Genomic DNA, 23,799 nt, shown 5'->3' with positions numbered 1-23,799 from the left:
AGGAAAGAATGCCTTCTATCAAGAAAGGCCATTTTGAATAAATACATAGCATCTCTTAGGGCTTGCCATGTCTTAGTGTTACAGACTTAGCTATGATAATGGCTAATAATAGTCTTATAATAATAAGACTGCTTACTTGAGACATTCCAATTCACAGTGGACTTGTGCAAACCCTGGGAAGTATTTCCTTCCTAGTGCACAAGTAAGCCCACCAGCCACCCATTACATGCCAAGTGTTGCTGAGTTTTAGGGGACTACATGCAAGGCACAAAAGATACCGCAGCTTGTCTAAAAATTTTTCTGCCTCAGAATAAAGTTAAATTAGTGTATCTTTTTATTATCTTTCTTCGATCATGAATTTAAACTCCCCACTGACGATCCATTTATTTTTAGGAATAATTTATGAAGTGAAATTTTAGAATAAAAATAATTTTGGCACATTAGTAATTAGATGGAGCAGAAATTGGCCTTTATTAGCATACCAGGGTAAGAACATGACATCCAAGAATGCAGGATGCCCTTTCAACTGTGATGCCGGGTATCTCATCTGCGTTAAATTACCACTGAATTTTTGTATATAAACTTTTTATCACTTGTTTCAATAATAAAACTTTTAACACTTGGATTTCCTTAAAACAAGACCTTCTCTTTGCCCATATCTTTTTAATGTATTTACTAGTAAGATCATATTTGAATATATGAAATATATCCATTGATATTTATTCCATGACCATTGGAAATGTACCATCATCAGAAATTTATACTAATTTCTGCTTATTTATAGTAATTCATATTTCTGGCTTGAACCAATGAGCTACAATTGGATTTTTATTGAGAGAGATTAAATGAATATATAGTATATCTGAAAAATCATAATAAAATCCAGTTTGTTAGCTAACATTCAAGGACTAATATGTCCATATATATAATCCTTTCCAACTTATCATTTTAGGGTGTTTTTTCTAAGCTGTTGCTCAAAATGTTTTAAGTATGCCTTTTTTGGAATTGCCATGATTCTTCACAGTGCCACATTTGGTCTTTGGAAGATAGCTTCACTTTTGGAAACAGGCAAAAATTTAGAGCTATTTCTGATTCTAAGACCAGTGAATGAACCTTAAAAAAAAAGATTTTATTTACTTATTTTTAGAGAGAGGGGAAGGGAGGGAGAAAGAGAGGGAGAGAAACACTGATATGGAAAGAAGAAACATCAATTGGTTGCCTCTGGTACATCCCCAACTGGGGACCTGGTCCGCAGCCCAGGCATGTGCCCCAACTGGGAATCCTAGTGGTGACTTTTTGCTTTGCTGGAGGATGCCCAACCAACAGAACCACACCAGTCAGGACTGAACTTTCTTTTTCATCTGTGAAGTATTCCTGCCTTCCCTTTTAACTTTTTAATGAGTACTTTCCAACTAACTTTTGTATATTGTGCAAACATTCTAACTTTAAGTACAGAGAAAAGCAGATGTATACAAAACTAGAGAGAGAATAATAAACACTTCTGTACCTTTGTATTATTTTATTGCACTTGTTTGTGAGCAATTTGGCAAGAACAACCCTAGACCAAGGCCTGCATCCCTGCTGCTTACATATGTGAACATGATGACAGGAAACTTCCCCTTGTCACTGCTGTTGTTTCAGTTTTAGAAAGCCTTTGTCTCCTCCAGCTGTCCCATTGTTTCAGCCTTCATTACCCCATAACCTTCTTCCCTGATGTCAGTGAAGAGAACTGTTACTCCAGGCTCCAATCTCTCTCCTCTACAATATGATTTAAATACATATTTTTAAAATTTTGTCAGTTAACAATTTATAGCTGACTTTAAAATTCTCTTCTGAAATATTTTAAAGGTATAAAATTTTCTATAACATATACTGAGACATCTGTGTATATCGTACTTTAAATTGTCACAGAAATAAATTTAGGATTATCCCCAAGTTGGTGATCATCATTATATTTATCACAGTTACAACTGTGATCATTGTTTCATCATTGTCTCTTAAATTATGTATAGAAGGCCCTGGCTGGTGTGGCTTAGTGAATTAGGTGCCAGCCTGCAAACAAAAAGGTCTTGGGTTTGATTACCAGCCAGGGCACAGGCCTGGGTTGCAGGCCAGGTCCCCAGTTGGGAGCATGTGAGAGGCAACCAATCAATGTATCTCTCACATCGGTGTCTCTTCCTCTCTTCCTCCTTCCCTTCTCTTCTCTCTGAAAGTAAATAAATAAAATATTTTTTAAAAATTATATATAGTAGGAAGAAGCAGTGTAGCCTTACGATCTTATGAACACTTTTAAGTGATCTTCCCCTAAAGCCATATTTTTAATGTTTTATTCTCTCACCTAATTCTTCAGTCCAGAGGGATAAAAACCTGGCATTTACTCAAAAAGAAACACGTAGATCAATTTTTGATTAACCCTTTAAACCACTTGGCTATTTTCAGTGATTATATTCCATTTACCTAGAAAAAGCCTTTGTCTCCCTTTTGAGTAAAATTTCAGTTCTTAGTGAAATATGGAAGTGATGTGTTTCATATTTGATTAGCATTTGCTTCCAACCAACTTTTATAGGATTTTATCATTTTTAACCCATTTTCTTGCATTAAGTTCTGAGAGAGCATGTATTTGGTCATATCTCATCAGAATGTCACATGAACTATGATGTTCTCAAAGGTGAAACAGTGGTGGCAGGAACATGTTTCATCAATTTAACCCATCTGTCTTAAGGAACTTGTTTATTGCAGTAGATACACTCAAGTAAAATGTAAATTTAGGACACTTTAAGGACTGCAGGATTCAAACTGAATAAATAAATACTAAGTCTTTCATTTAACTATGATTATACTATAATTGGACAATATTTTTTAAATGAATACTTAGGAATCTATTATTATCCCAAGAAGACTAAGACAGACAAAAATTACCATTCCCTGAACAAACCAGTTTTAAGTAGAGCTTTGCTGTTGTGTATGTTATTTTTTGCTCTTAGATGAAAATACAGTGAGCAAATATTTGCCTTCCAGTACTTTTTCTGGCAATAGGACTTGCACTAAAAGACGTTACGTGAGGGGTAACATCAATAGGAAAATCTAACTGGATGGAAGTGTTCTGCTTAATTAAAATTTCTGCAGTGGTGTGCTGGAACAAGCTCTCACTGATTTGCTAGAGCTAATTGTTAGACTTTTAGGATTTTTGTGAGCTGGTTGTTAAAATAGCTATTAAAAATTTAAAGATAGATTTAATAAGTTACTTAAAAAACATTAATGAATACTCAAAATTTGTCATAAGTTTTTAATCTATGCTCTTGCTGTTATTTACATGTTTCATCTGCATGCTGTGCTACTTCCTGTGTATGTCTTCCCAGTTCTGCATTCACTGAAGTCATACCGGTAGCCTCCAGTTGACCATGGTGAAAGTATTTACATCATGGGAATTGACGTGCTACAGATCTCAGCTTGCTCCAGGAGAGCTGCTTGTTAAACCTTCATCAGCACACCACTGATTTTAGGCTCAACAAACTCTCAGTTGAAAAGCCCCTGTACTTTTAGCCTTTGATAAAAACCTACCTGAAATGCATTAGGGCAATTTTCTTCCTTAAATGTGTAGAGCATACTAAATATCATTGTTCCTAGTGCTGAAGATCTTTGATACCTACAATTCCTGTAATGATCAGAATAATCATCTTAAACATTAGTAACATCACCCCTTAAGACATGAGAAGTATGCTTTTCCAGGTCAGTTTTATATAAAATACCCAGTTGTAAAATGTTTATATGAGCATGTAATATTTTATTGCAGCTGCCACTGGTGACATGCCAACTTATCAGATCCGAGCTCCTCCGACTTCTTTGCCTCAGGGAGTGGTGGTGGCTGCCTCCCCAGGAAGTTTGCACAGCCCCCAGCAACTTGCAGAAGAAGCTACACGCAAACGAGAGCTGAGGTTGATGAAAAACAGGTAAGATGGTTCACTAGAAATCAGCAACGACTTACAGAATATATAATTTGTAACTGTAGGACTTTTTAAAAAATTACTTTTCCTAAGCTATTTCCCCAAGTTCAGTGTTAAGTGGCATTTTATCTGGGCTTGTGCTCTGCATGTGATGATAGATTGTCTGCTACACATGCAACTATTTCATCAGCAGGAGGTACATCCTAGATGTTGGAAAGGTAATGTCTGTAAGATACATTAATTTTTTTAATGATGATGGGAGGACAAAAACAAATTTACTTTGTACTTGGCATTTATTTTGTAAAATTACATGTAAGTATAATTTCCTGGCTTCTTTATAAGCAAAATAAAGTATGGGTTATAAATTTTCTATATTTTTTACATGTTGTTTCCTTTTACTTACTTTCTAACTGTTTTAGAAAAACAGTTGGCATTTTGTATTGATTATACCAAAATACACCTTTATTCTTATAAATTCTACTCAAGTTAAAATACAAAACAACAGAATTATAAATTACCCTTAGCTTCACCACCTAGAGATACCTACTAATATTATTGTATATACCTTTCCAGCCTGTTCTCTCTCATTTTCTCACTTATTCTTGCACTGTCTCTCTGTAATTTTATTTTATTTTATTTTTTAAGATTTTATTTATTTCTTTTTAGAGAGAGGGGAAGGAAGGGAGAAAGAGAGGGAAACATCAATGTGTAGTTGCCTCTTGCATGCCCCCTACTGGGGTCCAGCCTGTAACCCCAGCATGTGCCCTGACTGGAAACTGAACAGGTGACCCTTTGGTTTACAGGCCTGTGCTCAATCCACTAGGCCACACAAGACAGGGTTATAATTTTATCTTTTAAAGAGCAGTATATCATACAAATGCTGTTTTCCAAAGTTCTTTTTAAAAAATATTTATTTATTTATTTATTTATTTATTTATTTTTATGGAGAGGGAAGGGAAGCAGAAAGAGAGGGAAACATCAATATGTGGTTGCCTCTCACATGCCCCCTACTGGGGAACCTGGCCTGCAACCCAGGCATGTGCCCTGATTGGGAATCAAACCAATAACCCTTTGGTTCACAGGCTGGCACTCAGTCCATCAAGCTACACCAGCCAGGACTCAAAGTTCTTTATTATATCTACTTTGTATCCTGACCAGGTGTCTCAGCTGGTTGGAGTGTTGTCCCATACGCCAAAAGGTTGTGGGTTCGATCCCTAGTCAGGACACAAATACTGGAGGCAACCAGTCACTGTTTCTCTCTTTGTCTTTCCCCCTGCATCTCTAAAATCAGTAAACATACCCTCTGATGAGGATTTAAAACAAATAAACAAATCTCATTTGCATATTATTTCTTGGTTTAGTTCTTATTAGGGAAAATGGTACAAATCAATCTGATTTTTCAAAATGAAAAGAATAAGAATAGTCTTTTCCCAATAGTCTTGTTACCTTCCTGTTTTAAATAATGTCCTTGTTGTAAGAGAAGAAAACATTTCAGATGGAATCTTATGTTTACCTATGATGGGGACTACGTAGTAGTAGCTAATTTACTAGGTGTTAGCAATTGAGTTAATGTAGAAATTGTGGCTTCTAAGACTCTCAAATCCAGAAATAAGTTCATCACTCTACTTTGTAACTGAGTATGAAGCAGTAGCAGCTATATTCAGTTTACTAATAGCCTTTTAAATGTCGCAGTTTGATAAATTATAGTACTTTGTATGTTAGCTACAGTTCCCAGGCTTATTAGTCATCACAAACCACTAGATGGAGTTTTGTACCCTGTGGAACTCAACAGATTACTGGCAATAGGACCATTAGGTACACACCCAACTTGGACCTGGACTGCAACCCAGGCATGTGCCCTGACCGGGAACCAAATCAGCGACCTTTTGCTTTGCGGGGTAATGCTCAACCAACTGAGCCATGCTGGTCAGGGTGTAGGTGGTATTTGATCTCACGTTGTGGGTCCAGAGGTACAGGCAGCCAGAACCAAGGCCCCACGGTGTCACCCAGGATTCAGGCTTCTCCTCCCTGCCCTGCCATCTCCCATGTGCAACGTTTGTTCCTGTGATCCAGTGTGGTGGTGTCCCCTCCAGCCATTTCATCAGTCAGGAAGAAGAAAGAAGAACTGAAGCTTAAATTGGGGGCTGGTTGAGTCTGACCCTTCTAAAAACTTTACCTGGAAGGCTCTGCCAGCAACTTTTACCCACATTTCAATGACTAGAAATAGCTAATAGAATCCCCAGCTTCAAGGGATTCTGAGAAAGGTCTGTTTTAGCTTTTCAAATCTCAGTTTTGAAGCAAGACAAGAGAAAAGCAGAAAATGAATGGCTATTATGTTGTTCAATATTGAGTGAGCACCATATGCACATTTTAAGTGCTTTGTTTCTACTGTTTGCATAACTGTCATGTAACTTTCACATGAGAATAGGTCTAGCTATTATCCTTACCTTACAGGTAGGAACTGAGGTTCAGAGACTTTACATGAGTTGGTTAATGTCACACAGTGCAAACTAGACCGAACTTGGATATGCAACCAGCCAGTCTCTATTCCAGAGCCTATCCACTACACTAAGACCAGAGTCACCCCTGAAAGACCTCAGCATGATCTTCAGATTCAACTTTATGGAAAGAATGTAGGTTTCACTCAATAACGTGAAAGATCTTTTACACATTTTTTCCTTTTGATTGTCTAGCACTTATAATGGATATTTAATTATATTTCTACCAATCCGGCCACAGTTTTTCTTTCTTTATAGCCTTGTCAACTTTTCCTGTTTGCCATGTATTTTTCTCTCCATGCTGAAGATATATCCAGACAAAAGCAAGGCCTGAAAACTGAGCTCTGAAAACTATTAATAGAAGAAACAGGCATTTTCCATAGCTGAGAAGTTAAGTTCTCAGGAGTGTGCCTTCTGCTAGTGTGATTAGTTAAAGCTTTGTGCTTAGAACGTTCGACTCTGGTAGCAGCACATGCACACATGTGAAACACCAAGTATGGATGTTTACAGTACATAGTACACCTTGGTAAAAAAAAATTTAGGTTAAATAGCCCATAACACTGCTATTAGATATTTAAAATTTCATTTAATGGTGACCTGTCTTATAAAATGACCATCTTCCTTCTAGATTTAGAATTTAATGTAATGATATAATTGTGAAAACCTTGGCATTCATTAAATGTATATTTTAGTTCTTTTGTGGAATAGTTGAATTCTGTTCCCAAACTGGCATGTTTTATAAGTTTCCTTAGATTTATTCTTAGCTTTTTCCCATGCATCATTAGATTAAGTTAGTCAGTACTTATCAGATTCAGTTCACTGATACATTGTTACTTTTTTGTTAACCAGTTGAGAAGTCTGAGAACTTTGTGGACTCACAGGGTGAGTGCATTGTTCTTGGCTAAGAAATAGGGGTTGATCTTTTCCTGCAGTTCATCGGCATATCAAGATCTCTTTAATTTCTGCTGACTCTTGCTTCCTGCAGGGAAAAACACATAATCAATTTTTGGTGAGAGTTGACTATCCTAAAAATAAAACAGAATTGGCCAGATCTGTTGTACGCTCACTCCTAGTTCAGACTTGCAATTGGCATTACAATAACTGGAGTCTAGACATTCAACACAACTTTTGATAAAATATATGTGAATTCTTTTTTTTAATTTATTGATTTTAGAGTGAGAGAGGAGATGAGAGAGAGAGAAACATTGATTTGTTGTTCCACTTATTTATGCATTTATAGGTTGATTCTTGTATATGCCCTGACCAGGGATTGAACCTACAACCTTGGAGTATCAGGATGCTGCTCCAACCAACTGAGCTACCCAGCCAGGGCCTGAATTATCTTTCAGTGTAGGATTTTTTGATGTAAAGGATACCCTTAAGGCAGTTATGCTGAATTGAAAACTCTAAAATAAAACTGTTAGTGGGATACAATCTATAGAGGAATTAAATGATGCAGTTGCTAACCCCTCCTGCCCAGAAAGAAAGGAGAGAGAAAATGTTGGCTGTATTCATTGTGTTTCTTTTGGTGGGGTCATGCATGAAAATGACTGTGGCTCACCTTTTTATTTGTGTCTGTTGCTTTGGCTGCTGGTCTGTTCTTTCCTTTGGGTATGCCTACAGTATGTTAAAATTCAGTAGATTGGAAAGTAAATTCATGCAATGAGAGAACAGCCTTGAGTAATTAAGTAGTTTCCTTTTCATGATTTTCCTGGTGTTTTCACATTCCTGGATTTAAATTGTCTGAACTATTGACTTATGTATTTTGTACCCTCCCTTCTTTCTATCTTTAATTTTCAGAAGCAGAATCCATTTTATTTTGAGTTATGAAATGTGCATGATTTATGACTCATTTATCCATGTTGTTTCCCAGCCAACAACTGTCTTGCAGCCCTGATTGATTTATTTGTTTCACTGTGATTTAGTCTTGAAAAATGAAAATCTCTATTGATATTTAAGATCTCTGGGGATTAATTTTTGTAATCATTCTTGATGAAATAAAGTTAACTCATTGTGATGGAATGTAGGGCTTTTGGGGGACAAAAATAACTAAGAGATTCAAAAGGATCTGTAAATGTTTTTGTAGAAATTCCACTTGAAAATGTGGTTCTAATGTTTTAGGGTACTGAAAACCATTCTAGTCACTGTTGTTGTGGAATGTGTGCCCTACGAAAACACCATTTACAATGAATGCTGGGCAAATGGACTCTGCTCTCAAATCATTCCTGTTGTCTCAGAGTCACCTCACAAAAAGGCATGGGCTTGGGTACATTTGTTGTGTGACTTTGTGCAGAACTTACCTAGGATTGATTGGCTATTGAGTTTGGGGGCCAAAGTTCATGGAGCCCCTCTGGACTATGCTGGGAGGTCGTTCCTGAGTCATTTGCCTTGTGTTGGTTGCAGGGAAGCTGCCCGGGAGTGTCGCAGGAAGAAGAAAGAATATGTCACATGTCTTGAAAATCGTGTGGCTGTGCTTGAAAAACAAAACAAGACTCTCATTGAGGAACTCAAGGCCCTTAAAGATCTTTATTGCCATAAAGCAGAGTAACTCTTTGACTTGGACCTTGTTTACTGTGAACTCAAATCAAGGCAGGAGATGCAGCAATTCTACTAATTGCCATGTGGACATATGGAAGGGACACTTGTGACCCTTAAGAATTCAGTTTGGCTTAGTGTTTGAAATTGAGTGGGGGGTGTTGTACCAAATTTGGAATGCAACCATGATCACATACACCAAGCTCACTTCAGTCTCTTCAGTCAATAGCATGCAAAAATTGTTTTGTTTGCCCTTTTGCTTCTTTTCTTTTTCCAGGGAAGCTGCTAAAGAATGTCGACGTCGAAAGAAAGAATATGTAAAATGTCTGGAGAGTCGAGTTGCAGTGCTGGAAGTTCAGAACAAGAGGCTTATAGAGGAACTTGAAACCTTGAAAGATATTTGCTCTCCTAAAACAGATTAGTATAGTACTTTACTATGAACTGATTACATGTACAGTTGCTTTCAAAGGCAATACAATATGTAGTTGGCAAGAATTATGGCTTTTTTCTTTGTATCATTCATCGTATTCTCTAATCTCTAACATTCCTAAAGTGCTTCATTGTATGTAGTTAAAAAGAGACTAACTATAAAAAATGTAATTAGCAAATTCTTAAAATGCAGTATTTGTAAGACTTTTTCCAGTGCCACATATTTGCAGTTCCCAATCTCTGTGTCCTGGGAATAGTGTGCTATGCAATAAAATTTTCTGCAGGTCTTTTAAAAGTCATTTTAGGAAAGGATGATCAAAGATAATGCATCCAGCAGTACAATAAAACTATACCACAAAAAAATACCTCAGGAGAGAACTGAAAGAATCTAATAACATGCCTATATGAAAAAATATCCTATAATGAATTTACGGCATTTGCATATTTTTACATTAGTGCTTTGTAAAGAAAACATTGTACTGCTGTCCTTGAATGCCATAGTCAAAGAGGATTTTTAATAGAACCATGTTGGTTACACTTGTAGTGTTTTGTGGTCATTTAACTATCTGAACATTTCCTACAGTTTTTACTTTTGTGTAATAGAAAAGATCTCACAGAACCTCTAGTGCCAGTTTGATACTACACAATGAAAGTTACAAGTTGTTAGTACCTGGAAAGAATTGAAAGTTGTAGTTAGAACGGCATTTGCATACCTTCAAAGGTACATGAACTGATTTGCACACAAGGTCTGATTTCTGGAAATGCTCTGCCCTCTCACCAGAAGGATTCCCCAGACCTTTTACACAGAAGAGCCACTATGAGAAGTTCAGCTTGTGTGGTGGCATAGGCCTTTCTGCACATGGTCTGGAAATCTGTGTGGGAATTTTGAAGGAAAAACAACCTAAGATTTTTATTTTCCATTTCAAAACATCTTGAAATCTACTTTATATCAAATATTTTTATGTGACACATTTAGATGAAGTTTCATTACATTGAGACAGCAGCTTTATTACTGATACCACATTTCATTCTATGTTTACTGTAAAAAGCTCCAAGATATAAGCCCAAAGCCCTAACCATATGATGCTATGTCTTCTCTCCTTCACTCATGAGACCTTTGTTGAAGGCCTGCTCTGTGCTACACTCCGATGTATTTTCTGCTCTAACTTGTGATTTGTTGAGGATGCCTCCACCCCACCCCTAGTTTCAGTAGTGGAAATGGTCAATATGTATGGGAGGTATAGCCACAGGAGGTCACTTATATAGTATCTAACTGCTATTCCCACATTTCGTAATTTTGTCACTTGTAACTCCCAGAGGCAGGGCATACCACTTGGGGCTTTGTTTAGAAATACATATTCTTCCTTTAGAGTCTGTGCTCTGAATTTCTTTTATCTCAATTTTTGTCTTTACAGAGAAGTAAGATGAGGAAAGAAGATAAGAACGAAAAGAGGAAAGGGAAACCCCAAGTTTCAGGTGAAGGGATATGGTGCTTTGCACTCAATCTTCCGTTCAGTCAGTCACTAAACCCAATGAGTGCCCAGTGGTGCACACCGAGCAGACTCAGGAATCAGCAGACAGCATGGAGGCAGATTAGAGGCAGTAGATGCTGTGTGTTAGAATTGGAGAAAGCTGCAGGCAGGGACTTCATAAGAGACTGACCCCGTAAGAGGCAGACTCTGAACTGGACCTTGATGTGATCATGCTGGGGAGGAGGGCAACCAGACAGGGAACCCAGACACACACTCCACTCCCAGGGGCTTGAATTTAGGAGATGGGGGTAAAGTTCATGCTCACACCACAGTTAGTTTAGTGTAAAAGAGTGCATGTGCATGCGTGTGTGTACTCCACTCTGTAGAATGGGTGGTCATTTCAGGGAAGAGGATTGTGTTTGATTACTTGGGGCCAGAAATAGCAGATGTCCCTTCCACTCCCCAGTGCTTTAGAAATAAGAACATTTTATTACCTCACCACGTAAGTCCAGAGGTAGGAAATCCTAAGGTTGCTCAATGTAATGACTTAATGGCATCATGACCAGGTCCTTCCCATCCCACTCCCTGTTTAGGCTGGGTCCCCTGTTGCTAATATTGTCCCCATAGCTGCAGGAACCAGAGAAAGGATAGGCAGCATCTTGTCCTTTTGTCTTGTTTTAAGAGGAAGGACAACTGGCTCAAGTGACCTTCACCAGCATACCTCCTCTGAGTCTCACTAGCTAGTTTTTCATCATGGTCAGTCACTCTGGCAACAATGGAACTCAAAAGCACTGGATAAACTAGTGCACATTCAACCCCTGGGGCTGGGATGGTTCAGGCTTCTTTGAAGCCTGGCCATCAATATTGAACAAAGTGGCTTCTGGGAGAAAGGTGTGCAGGCAACTGGTGGTGGTTACCACCCAGAGATGGTGAGAGCTGACCCTGCTCCAGAAGGCAGGGACAGCTTCGAGGCCTGGGGCTTCAGTTGAGCTCTCAAAGGGGCATCAGAACTGAATTCTTGCTCATGCAGTTTATCCCTGATGCCAAAGCTCTTGCTACCAAAATAGCATGATTTTACAACTCTCCAATCAGCCTCTATAGGTACTGCCTACAAACTTGAACACAGCAAGCAGAAAGTTGGAAGCTGCATGGATATCATACATCTAGTATAACACAGAATCCAGAGTGGCCTTTGTGGGTTTTTTAATTGTAAAATTTTCAGAATCAGGACTTTTGGATATAGAAATCACTGATTCTGGATCATGGGATTATGCCACCTTGTCATATTTAACTAGGTAGTTCATAATTCTAAATCATTCAAAATGGGAAAATAAAGGAAATGAACTTCTTCGTATTTGAACATGTTTGAGCATCACGCTTGCCTGAAACTGAGACCATGTCGCCTTAGTAACCACACTGCTCAGTTTTCTTCATACATCCTTCTATTCTGTACTTGATGGTTCCTGTACACCTAAAGGACACCTTCAGACACACAGTGAGGATTTGTGACACCAACACTGTTTATCCAGAGTGCATCAAAATCAGTGAAGCAGCTGGGACATGCCTGAGACAAGCAGAGCTGTTGCCAGTTGGCATCGTTTCCTGGCAGTAGGACAAGACTCTCAGAGACTTAAATGTGCCTCTTCTTCTCTAAAGCCACCCCAGACACACAGGCCTGATTCTGAACTGCGTAAGCTTGGCATATCTCAGCCTTTTTGCTTTATGTGTAGCTTTTTTCTATATAAATTAATTTCCTCATAAGTGCATTTCATAATAATACATTTCACATTTCCAGATGTATTTTTAACACTACTTGTTCTTCAAAACCCCATTTTGCCATGGGCTACTGTATAATGAGATTTAAATTTTTTTCCAGGACTGTTCTCTTTATGCACACACAATTCCATCAGGGATGGAAAATGACTAAAAGGAGAAAACTAACTGCTGTGTAATAACAGGCTGTACTTGATCAAATAAAATGCAACCTTTGTTATTTCTAAGCCAGTCAATTTTTAAGAGGATACAGAGGTTTTTCCAGATCTTTATTGTGATAATATTTTGAAAAACAGCATTGAAGGGTGAGCCAGAGTGGGTTATTTGAATGACACACCCACACACACTGCATTTGCCCTGTTCTTTTAATTTGGGCCTTTACCTTCCCTGGGCAGTAGACGAGAGTTAGAGACCACAGTCCATTTTAGAAATTTTCATCACCCCCAAAGAAACCTGATGCCCACCAGCAGTCACTGCCCCTCACTCTGACCCAGAGCCAGACAGCCACTCTTCTGATTTCTGTCTCCACAGATCACAAAGAACTTTTTACAAATGGTAGTAAAATGTCCATAACATAAAATTTACCATTTTAACCATTTTCAAAAGGTTTGTTAAAAAATTGTGGTAAAAAAATACATGAAATTTGCCATCTTTACCAGTGTTTAAAGTGTACAGTTTAGTAGTATGAAGTACATTTGCATTGTGAAGCAAAACTTTCTCACCTTGCAAAACTGAAATATACCATAAAAAAAGGAGTTGCTTAATGTGTATAGAGTTTCATTTTAACCATTTACAAGTAGAGGTTAGTGGCATTAAGGACGTTCATTCACATTATTGTGTGACCATCACCACCCTTCACCTCCAAAACTGTTCCGTCATTTTCAACTGAAACTCTGTATTCATATATTAGTATCATCGTCAGAGTTATATCATTTATGTATCTCTCTTTGTTCATGTGACAACTGGATTGGTTAAGCAAAATTCACTGGGTTATAATATGCTAATGTAAATGAAGTAGTGACCAGCATAAAGTCATGAATTATAAGCCTCCATACTCCTTGCCTATAAGTCAAAGTTTTTTGACAAATGATATACTAGCTTCAGGTATACAACATAGTGATTAGACATTTATATACCTTACAGATCAATTACCCTGATAAGTCCTTATTACTATATTCTCTATGCTGAGGCATAACTTTTAAAAATACAAATTATGTCTTACAACTTTTCAAAAATTAATATGCTAGAAATACTTTTGATGTTCAAAATTCTAAAGATAAAGTGGCATATAGTGAAAAGTTAATCTCCCATCCCTGGCTCCAGTTCCCCAGTTGTCCTTGGGACAATTTCTGTTACCATTTTCTTTTTTGAGAGAGAGATACCTTTAGTTAGTAATTAATTATGCCACCTGTTTCCTTAAATTACTGTCCCAAATTCAGAGCTGCATGATGTAAAGTTTCTGGAAAGAGACACAGGGGTAATCATATTCATTCATTCCCTCAAAGTCAACAAGTGAGGCTACATTAGTAAGAGCAAGCCCAGGTGGCACTGCCTTCCCAGAGCAACACAGGGAATGAGAGAGTCAAAGACCACTGGTGTGGGCCTGGGCTATCCCTGTGGTGGGAAGGTGTGTGCAGCTTACCAGGTGAGGTGCGGGTCTTAAGATTAGCCTCTGTTTGGGTTCCATATTTGCCAGATAACCTGATAATACCCTGTTTTTTCTGTGTAACTGCCTTTAGAAAGAAAACAAACTGTATATGCTGACATAGGTATTTCAGTGTCCATGGTAAAAGTTACACACCTCAGTATAAAATAATAAACCAGGTGATTTATGTAATGTGTGGGGAAAAAAGTCCAGAAGAGAGGACCATGGGCTGTGGCAGCACTGTGACTACCAGCACCTTCGTGGACTTTGAGCAATTAGATACTGACTCACATGGATGCAGGGTGGCCATCAAAAGCATCCCTGCCATTTACCCTGTGCCAGGCACCACACTATGCACCATATGGGATTTATCTAATTTATATAACAACCCAATAGATGTTATCAACCTCACTTTGCAGGTGAGGAAACAGGCTTGGAGAGGGTAAGTAACATGCCCCATGTCACAGAGTTGTTAGAGCTCAGGACTAAGAGTATAGCTGGGCAGGGTGCACGATGCTGTATCCTGGTGGCTTGCCCAGGTGAGACCCACAGACAGAGCTGGCCAGCGAAGTGCAGGCTGGCAAGGGCCCAAGTAGGTGTGGCTGCTGAGGTTCTGAGTGGTTAGATGTAGGACTACCCCAGTCTTTCCTGTCCTAATGAATGAAAGCATGTGCTAGTTTCTCTCTGGTTTTTAAAATCCCTGATACTGACCAGGAGAAAATGATTCCACAGTTGAAGGACTGGATATTGGAACATCAAAGCTACCGTTGTAAACACTGAAACAGAATCTTCAAGCTATCTTTCTATAAATGATAATCAGCCAGCTTTTGGTGAAAGCATAGCTCTCTCAGCATTTATTTGCCTTGTGGTCTGAATAGATGGAAACTCTGGAAGGAAAACCCTGTCACTCACTGTACAAAACTCCCATCTGGTCTCTCTAAAGCATCATGGCCAACTAGTTTATAAAAGGGTGTTTGACACAGGACAGTGTTTTCCAGAACAAATGGCTCTAACAGGGCTTATGCTCAGTCTCATTTTTAGTGTTTGGGAACTTTGTGAAGCACCAGCTTATGGCAAAACAGCATCAGGTTTGACATAGGAATAGATTTTTTAAATCTTCTACAACAGTAAATGTTGGTACACTTTTGAGGAAGTAAGTAACCCAAGTAAGGAGGTTCTTAATGTAAAAAGGGCTTTCTAGATAAAGGAGAACATGAGTATGCCCACATATTTACTCCAGTTGCCATTCTACATATCTTGACTTTCGATTCAGTAAGTCTGGGCATTTTTTTTACTTTCTTTTTTTTAAATATATTTTATTGATTATGCTATTACAACTGTCCCATTTACCCCCTTCACTCACCTCCACCCTGTACACCCTCTCCCACCCACATTCCCTCCCCTTTAGTTCATGTCCATGTGTCATACTTATGAGTTCTTTAACTTCTACATTTCCTGTACTATTCTTACCCTCCCCCTATCTATTTTCAACCCACATTCTATGCTACTTATTCTCTGTACCTTTTCCCCCTTTCTCCTCCTCCCACCCCCCTGTTGCTAACCCTCCATGTGACCACCATTTCTGTGGTTCTGTTCCTGTTCTAGTTGTTCGCTTAGTTTCTTTTGGTTTTGCCTTAGGTGTGGTTGTTAATAATTGTGAGTTTGCTATCCTTTTACTATATGTGTTTTTTATCTTCTTTTCTTAGATAAGTCCCTTTAGCATTTCATAAAATAAGGGCTTGGTGATGATGAACTCCTTTAACTTGACCTTATCTGAGAAGCACTTTATCTGCCCTTCCATTCTAAATGAGAGCTTTGCTGGATAGAGCAATCTGGGATGTAGATCCTTGTCTTTCATGACTTGGAATATTTCTTTCCAGCCCCTTCTTGCCTGTAAGGTCTCTTTTGAGAAATAAGCTGACAGTCTGATGGGAACTCCTTTATAGGTTACTGTCCCCTTATCTCTTGCTGCTTCTAGGATTCTCTCCTTCATTTTTACCTTGGCTAATGTAATTATGATGTGCCTTGGTGTGTTTCTTCTTGGGTCCAACTTCTTTGGGGCTCTCTGAGCTTCCTGGATTTCTTGGAAGACTATTTCCTTTGCCAGATTGGGGAAGTTCTCCTTTATTATTTGTTCAAATATGTGCTCAATTTGTGGCTTTTCCCCTCCCCATTCTGGTACCCCTATAATTCGGATGTTGGAACGTTTAAAGGTATCCTGGATGCTCTTAAGCTTTTCCTCATTTTTTTGAATTCTTATTTCATCATGCTTTCCTGCTTGGTTGATTCTATCTTCCTTCTGGTCCACTGTATTGTTTTGAGACCCAGTTTTCTTCCCTTCACTATTGGCTCTCCTCTGTGTATGTTCCTTCATCTCTTTTATGGTAACCTGCATTTTTTCATCTAATTTGTGCCCCAAATCAACCAATTCCATGAGCTTTCTGATCACCAGTGTTTTGAGCTGTGCATCTGATAGATTGGCTATTTCTTGGTCGCTCAAAAGGATGAGTCCTGGGGGACTGATCTGTTCTTCTGTTGGAAACATGTCTGTCCCTGTCTCTCCTTTTTTTTTCTTTTTTTTCCCGGTCTGTTCGCTCTTGTTATGGTGAGGGGGGGAGCCTTAGGTGTTCACCAGGGCTGGGCACCCCAGTCGCTAGATTGTGACGTTATATGTGGGGGCGGGAGCAGGGACAGGAGGGAACAATGGCGGTAGCTCCATTCTCCTGGGATCTCAGTCCCTTCTCTGGGATTCTGGGTTGCGAGCTCTGCCCTGGTCCACAATCGCCACCTCACTGGGTCCACCAGCTGCTGCTTGCGTACTCAGGGCCCACCACTGCGATCTTGCACACCCGGGATGGCTTTCGCGCCGAGTTTGCGCCAAGTTCTCCCCGACCTCTGTGGGCGGCTGACCCGCACCCGCCCGGCTGTCCTCTCCACCCCCCCACCTGTCTGGATGAACAGGTCTACTTCAACTTCTTGGCTGTCCGACTTCCATTCAGATAAATCCTATCAGTTCTAGGTGTTATTCTAGCTCTAAATTGTTGTTGTTCTAATCTTGGTTGTGCGTGGAGGTATGGTGCGTCCACCTATTCCTCCATCTTGCCAGAAGTTGGTATTTCTATTTTTAACTAGTTCCATGTGTGTTTGTGATACACACTAATGGTGGAGAATAGTGACCTCTATGATCTGGGCTTGAGTCTTACCCAGTGTTCTCAAGTCTCCAATGGCTGCACACTCCCACCTTCCTTGAGCACATAAAACCATTTAATGTTGCAGCCACAACCTTACAGAATGTACATGCTACTTCTGTAATTCCTCTTTTCCCTTGAAACATTCTTAGTCTATGAAGACCTTAAAATGGATGGGTGGTATGTTCTGCTATGAACTCTCTGATTTAAGCCAAACCTCATTATGAGAGTAAGGGGTGAAAGCAGTTTGATTTAGTTTAGTGAATTGTGTTCATATTAACTCTGGGAAATCTCTGGTAAAGTGTTGTGGGGGGAGGGGCAATAATTTGACACAGTTTGGAAACCTATGCCTATTTGCCCCCAGGAAAACATAAATACACAGTTACTTGCCTAAAGAATTAATGCAGACACCAACCCACATTGTCCGTGTCATTATGGATGAACTGAGACATTCACATGGACTACCAAGTCTGGTGGAGGAAAAGGGACAGCATGGCTTTTCTCTCAAGGGGAGCAAAAAGCCTTGGCCCTTGTCATGACTGGCCTTTATTGGGTTTCTTGGCACATTACATGATGGTCCTCATTTACTATGTACAGGATGGCTTTAGGTGGTTATCTTTTTTCAGAAAACAAAGGAGCCAATGCTGCTAATCACATCACAGAAGAGGGATATTTGCAAATGAAAAGGCAAAAGTGGTTGAACCTGTCACACTCATCCTTGGAAGGTTTAGCATGGATTTTAGGAAGTTACTTTGCAGTAAATGTTCCCAATTCAGGGTGAGGGAATTTTTTAGCAAGAGCAAGACTCAAAGAGGCCTAGGCACATTGTAGTCCTGATTCCCCACGGGAGAACCCATCTGTGGGTGTGGGTCCTGTGCATCTCCGAGTGGGAGCTCGGCCCACATCATGCAGAATGGTTTCCTACAAAGAATGAGCTACTTTATAGAGGAACCTTATAAATGACTTCCAGCTCATACATTTTTAGCAAATGAGTGACTCTAATATGAATGGATAGTTTCTTAGTAAAATTAAAAATGGAAAATGAGATTAAGGACTTTTTTACTCACCACACTACCTGTGGCTGTCCCTCCACCCTGGCATTTTAGTTCTTATCTCAACCTGTGATCAGACTGTTGGCCTTACAAGTATCAGATGAGTGTGATCACATCACTGGAAGTTATTGATAATCCTGGAAAAATAAGTTTTATTCACTGTGAGAGAGCAGTGATATCAGAATAGTTTAAAATACACTCATATATTATATCCCAGATGCAAGGGCTAGCATTTGCCTTGTTATCAAAGCTTGAAAGATAAAAAAAAATGTAATTGGAGATTAAGACACTGATGGCATTTGGTGACTGCTTAGAGCACAGGTGGCAAACACAAGGCTTGTGGGCCAAATCTGGCCCTGCACCTTGTTTATCTGGCCAGCACCTTGTTTCTACCTGGCAGCAGCACCAAGCTCTCATTTAACTATTACGGAGTAGTTACATTTATACAGTTCTAAAATTACATTCAGCCCTTTGAAAGCAACCATGAGGCTGATATGGCCCCTGGTGAAAATGAGTTTGACACCCTTGGCTTAGAGTAATGATAATGGTACCTACTTTTCAACAATTTAAACTCAGGGACTTTTTATGATACATGAAATTATGAATAATAACAGAATGTTTGAAGTTCCAATTTTTAGATCATTAATCCATTTTGGTATTAATTTGTTTAAAATAAATACACATCCCTGGCTGTGTAGCTCAGTTGGTTAGAGCACTGTCCTGATACACCAAGGTTGTGGGTTTGATCCCTGGTCAGGCACATAAAAGAATCAACCAATGAATACAAAAATAAGCAGAACAACAAATCATTGTTTCTCTCCCCCTTCCACTCTAAAAATAAACTAAATAAATACACAGACATACATACTTTTTAGCCAAAACTTTTAGTATCCTGTCCTCACCTAACCAGCCAGTGTTAAAATATATTTAATGCCACAAAGTTTGCAGCTTTTAGGTAGTGTGGTTTTTTGCAGGCATGTAAACATCTGTATTATGTACTTGGTTTCATTTTTCCTTGTATTGAGCTGTCTGAATTGATATAACCCAGGTAGAGTTTGTTGGAGTTTAGACCTTGAAGGGTAGGAAACTGAATCTACTTTATCAAGGGTATATATAACATGCTCCACCCATTAGTCTTTTTTTTAACTTTTTTCTTTATTTTTAGTGTTGACACTGTTACAGGTGCCCCTATTTCCCCCGTCCCTTTGCCTGCCTCCACACAGCTCCTGCACAGCATTCCCTCTGGCCATCACCACCCTGTTGTACCCAAAGCAATCTATAGATTTAATGCAACTCCTAATAAAATACCAATGGCATATTTCACAGATCTAGAACAAATATTCCAAACATTTGTATGGTACACAAAAGATCAAAATACCTCAGCAATCTAGAGAAAGAAGAAAAAACTTGGAGGGATCATAATACCAGATATCAAGCTATAGTGCAAGATCACAGTAATCAAAACATCCTGATATTGGTGCAAGAATAGGCATATAGGTCAACGGAACAGAACAGAGAGCTCAGAAATCAACCCACACCTTTATGGTCAATAGATGACAAAGGAGACAAGAGCATACAATGAAGTGAAGAGAGTCTCTTCAATAGATGGTGCTGGGAAAATTGGACAGGTATATGCAAAAAAGAAAAAGAAAAGAGAAGAGAAAAAGAAAGAAAGGAAAAAGATAAAAAAATAAAAAGAAAAGAAAGAAATTAGGTCACCAACTTCACCCATTAGTCTTCCTAGTCAAGAAACATGTCATTAATTCTCTGGTTGCTCCTGCTCCAGCAATACTTAGAGGAAGGGCAGCAAGAATGCCCAGTGCAATGCTGGAGAGTAAAAAAGTCTGGGTTGCTATAGAGGCTTTGCAGGACAGTAAGGGCACACACTTCATGTCCCAAAGCACATCAGGACTCACTGTGTAGATTTTTACTCATAAGGCATTTTCAGCATAACTAATTATTTGCATACTTCTTCCAGAGCACTTAGCATCCCCAAATCACTGTCTCATGACTTTGATTTCAAAGCTTTTGAGTCAGGCAGTGAATATTTTTAAACATCTATCCTATATAAAAAGAACTAGAGAAACAAACAAAAACCATTGTTACAGATAATATAAAGTGTAGACTGAGTAATGGAATCATGTTTTAATTGAAGACTAGTGACTGAGAGCCATGACTAGCACCTGAGAGACATAGGTGCTAGTCTTGACTCTTCCTATTGTGCCTAGACCTCTGTTTTCTCTGCTTTGACCTCGACATTTAGTGATACTGTGAAGAAACACTTGATATTAAAATTTCTGAGAAGAGCTAATATAAGCAACAGTTAATCAGACCCTATATTTTCTTATCCTTGTGAGCACAGCTTCTAGATTCTTGGTACTCAAGTCATTAATCCAAAAATTCATTCAGGTCGCTTTTGATATTAACCAGAATTAGAAAGCAATACAGCCTTAGGCTGACACTGGCCTCATAATGAAGGCAGGGGTGTCTACTTTGATTTGGGAAACTTGGTTAAGATTTTGACATATTAAGACTTTTGGACAAATGTTATTTCACTTACAGTTATTTCTAAATACGCTCAAAATGTGACTAACTGAAAATTTTCCAACTCACAAGCTTTGTCTGCCCTTCTTAACAGGGCTGCGATGAGTCAAAGGAGATGTCACCAGCCCAGAAATGGTTGAGTTTTCAATGTGTATTAGAAAAAAGGTTGACCTTCCCCAAACCCTATTTATTATTTTTAATGTTCTTCAAACAACTAAAGAAGTAACAAGAAAGAGAGATTATGAATGGAAGCCACACTAACTTCTTCCCAGGACCAATCAGGAATTACAACTAAATTGTGGAGAAATGATCAAGAACAAACAATTGAACAATAGCAAGAGAAAAGCCTTATAACTTTGGACAGACAGGAGAATCAGCTTCAACATAAACTGGTAACAAGTGTGGTAGAGACTCCAAAATGCTGGCTGTGCGCCCATGGTGGAGACTCAAAAGGGCTGGCTGGGTTCCCACAGGTGGCAGGACAAGAGGAATAATTAAGCAGAAGGTTGGATACCCCAAGAAGAATGGGGTCAAAATTCTAAGCTGGGATCCCCAACCTAGAGCACAGAGCCCAAAGAGTACACAGATGACAACTGATAATGAAAAGTGGCAGGGTTGCTCTCTGCCAGAGACGGATGGCTGCAAACACAAAGAGCTGTATAAAGAACCAACACACAAATTTTTATTTGCTGTCACCAGGGGTTCCAGTAAAGGTGGGGGGACACTGGGCTGGAGATGCCTAAGGAGAGACTAGAGACAGAAGCTTTAGAGAGAGAGCCAAAAGAGTAACCACAGGGATCCCAGGGCTGAGCCATCCCCCATAAGGCAGCAGCCATCCTGCTCAGGCAGACCACTCCCTTCTGAGCAGCAGCAACCTGAGGGGAAACAACAGCCCTACCCTCCAGAGACACTCTCCCCCACTCTGTGGTACTTAAGCCTGACTGCTGAGTGCAGAGTGACTAGATTAACAATGGAAGGAGACAGCCACAGACATAGATTCTTGGCAAAGGTGGGGCAGAGTGGACTAGAGACATTTGAGGAGAGACTGGGGATGGAGGCTTTGGGGAGAGAACTGAGAGAGTAGCCACTGGGATCCCAGTGTTTAGTCATCACTCCTAAGGCAGCAGCCATCCTACTCAGGTAGACCACTCCCCTCCAAGCAGCAGCAGCCTGAGGGGAAACAATAGCCCCAATCCCAGGAGGAATTCTGCCTTGCCCTATGGGGCTTAAGCCTGACTGCTGAGTGCAGAGTGACTAGATTAATAACTGAAGGAGACAACCATAGAGAGCAGATTTCTGTAGTTACAGAGAAGGCTGCCTAAAATCAGACAGGGTCAACATCTGACATCACCAGAGGTGGAGCCAGAAAGAAAAAACAGTGGTAAATATTAGAGGCTACCAACATGAAATCCATGGTGGTTTTCTCCATGATTAGCAATGTTTTCTTTCCTGCATAGCTTTTTAACATTCATTTCTTGCCCAGCAAGTTTGTTAACATTAAGTAACTAGAATTTATACTGTAATTTATTTCTCTCCTCTCCTATAATAGTCTTAATCTCTTTACACCCTTATTAATACTGGTTCATTTGCTGTTGATACTGAGATTGTGTGGGGGGGGGACATATTTTTGCAGATGTGGGTTTCTTTCCTGGCTTTGTGGTTTTCTTCTGGCAGCACCTGCACAACAGCATACAAGAAATGGTGGACAGAGTAACCCTCAGTCAACCAGCATGAGAAAAGGACCCACCAAAGAATGACCAAACAATAATCAAAATCCAATTACATCCAGAGTACCAACATAAAAACACCATCGCAAGAGCAACAAGTTCAGGAAATCAAGGAGACTGCACCACTTAACCTCACAGGTCTCCTACTATAGAAGTTCACACCACAAACACAGGGAGTCAGAACAGATCAATTTGAGAAGCAGAAGCTAACAAGAAGAATCTCACAAACAATGAGAAGACAAAGAAACAACCCCTAAATGAAAGGAAACGAGGAATCCTCAGAAAGAATGCTAAATGAAATAGAGGCAAGATGAGTTCAAAGCAATGGTTATAAGGAAGCTCAATGAGCTCACTGAGAATTAGAAAAACTACAGAGAAACTACAATGAATCTACTGCAAACTATACCAACATAAAAAGGAAATAGACACTATCAACAAGAGCCAGTAGGAAATGAATACAGTTTCTGAATTGAAACACAGTAGAAGGAATCAAAAGAAAGCTAGATGGAGCAGAGGATTAAATCAGGGAGCTGAAGGAAAAGGTAGAAAAAAACTCCTAGAAAAAGCAAGAAAAAGGAAAAGACTCAGAAAGAATGAAGAGGTGTTAAGGGAACTGCAGGATGATATGAAATGTAATAATATACATATAATAGGGATACCAAAAGGAGCAGAAGAGCAAGGGACAGAAAACCTGTTTGAAAGACTAATGATGGAAAACTTCCCTAATTTGTTGAGACAAAAAGTCATGCAAATCCAGGAAGCACAGAGAGTCCCAATCAAGAGGAACCCAGAGAGGCCCACTCCAAGACACATCATAATTAAAAAGGCAAAAACTCCAAGACAGAGAATCTTAAAGACAGCAAGGGAGAAACAGGAAGTAGCATACAAGGGAGCCCCGATAAGGTTAGCAGCTGACTTCTCAGTGGAAATGCTCCAAGCCAGAGAGGAATGGTACAGAATATTCCAAGTAATGAAAAACAAAGGCCTGCAAC

At 39.4% G+C, this 23,799-nt stretch overlaps 1 protein-coding gene across 23 annotated transcripts in view; it reads left to right on the top strand.

Annotated features, from left to right (window-relative positions):
• Window positions 1-9,943, top strand: part of CREM (cAMP responsive element modulator) — an 81,312-nt gene extending 71,369 nt beyond the window's left edge. For 13 of the 23 annotated variants that reach the window (XM_045820226.1, XM_045820243.1, XM_045820241.1 and 10 more), the window contains 2 exons: window positions 3,794-3,950; window positions 8,846-9,159. In XM_045820226.1, coding sequence (XP_045676182.1) covers window positions 3,794-3,950; window positions 8,846-8,990 — 302 coding nt within the window. In that variant the 3' untranslated portion in view covers window positions 8,991-9,159. Of the gene's footprint in view, window positions 1-3,793; window positions 3,951-8,845; window positions 9,160-9,254 lie in introns of those variants that run through there. The other 10 variants (XM_045820244.1, XM_045820242.1, XM_045820233.1 and 7 more) reach the window with 1 other exon arrangement.
• The last annotated feature ends 13,856 nt before the right edge of the window (window positions 9,944-23,799 follow it).

This window comes from Phyllostomus hastatus, unplaced genomic scaffold (assembly GCF_019186645.2).
Source record: "Phyllostomus hastatus isolate PE091 unplaced genomic scaffold, TTU_PhHast_1.1 phas_scaffold_39, whole genome shotgun sequence".
Taxonomy (NCBI): domain Eukaryota; kingdom Metazoa; phylum Chordata; class Mammalia; order Chiroptera; family Phyllostomidae; genus Phyllostomus; species Phyllostomus hastatus.
The sequence above is the reverse complement of the archived record's forward strand: the minus strand, read 5'-3'. Positions and strand labels throughout refer to the sequence as shown.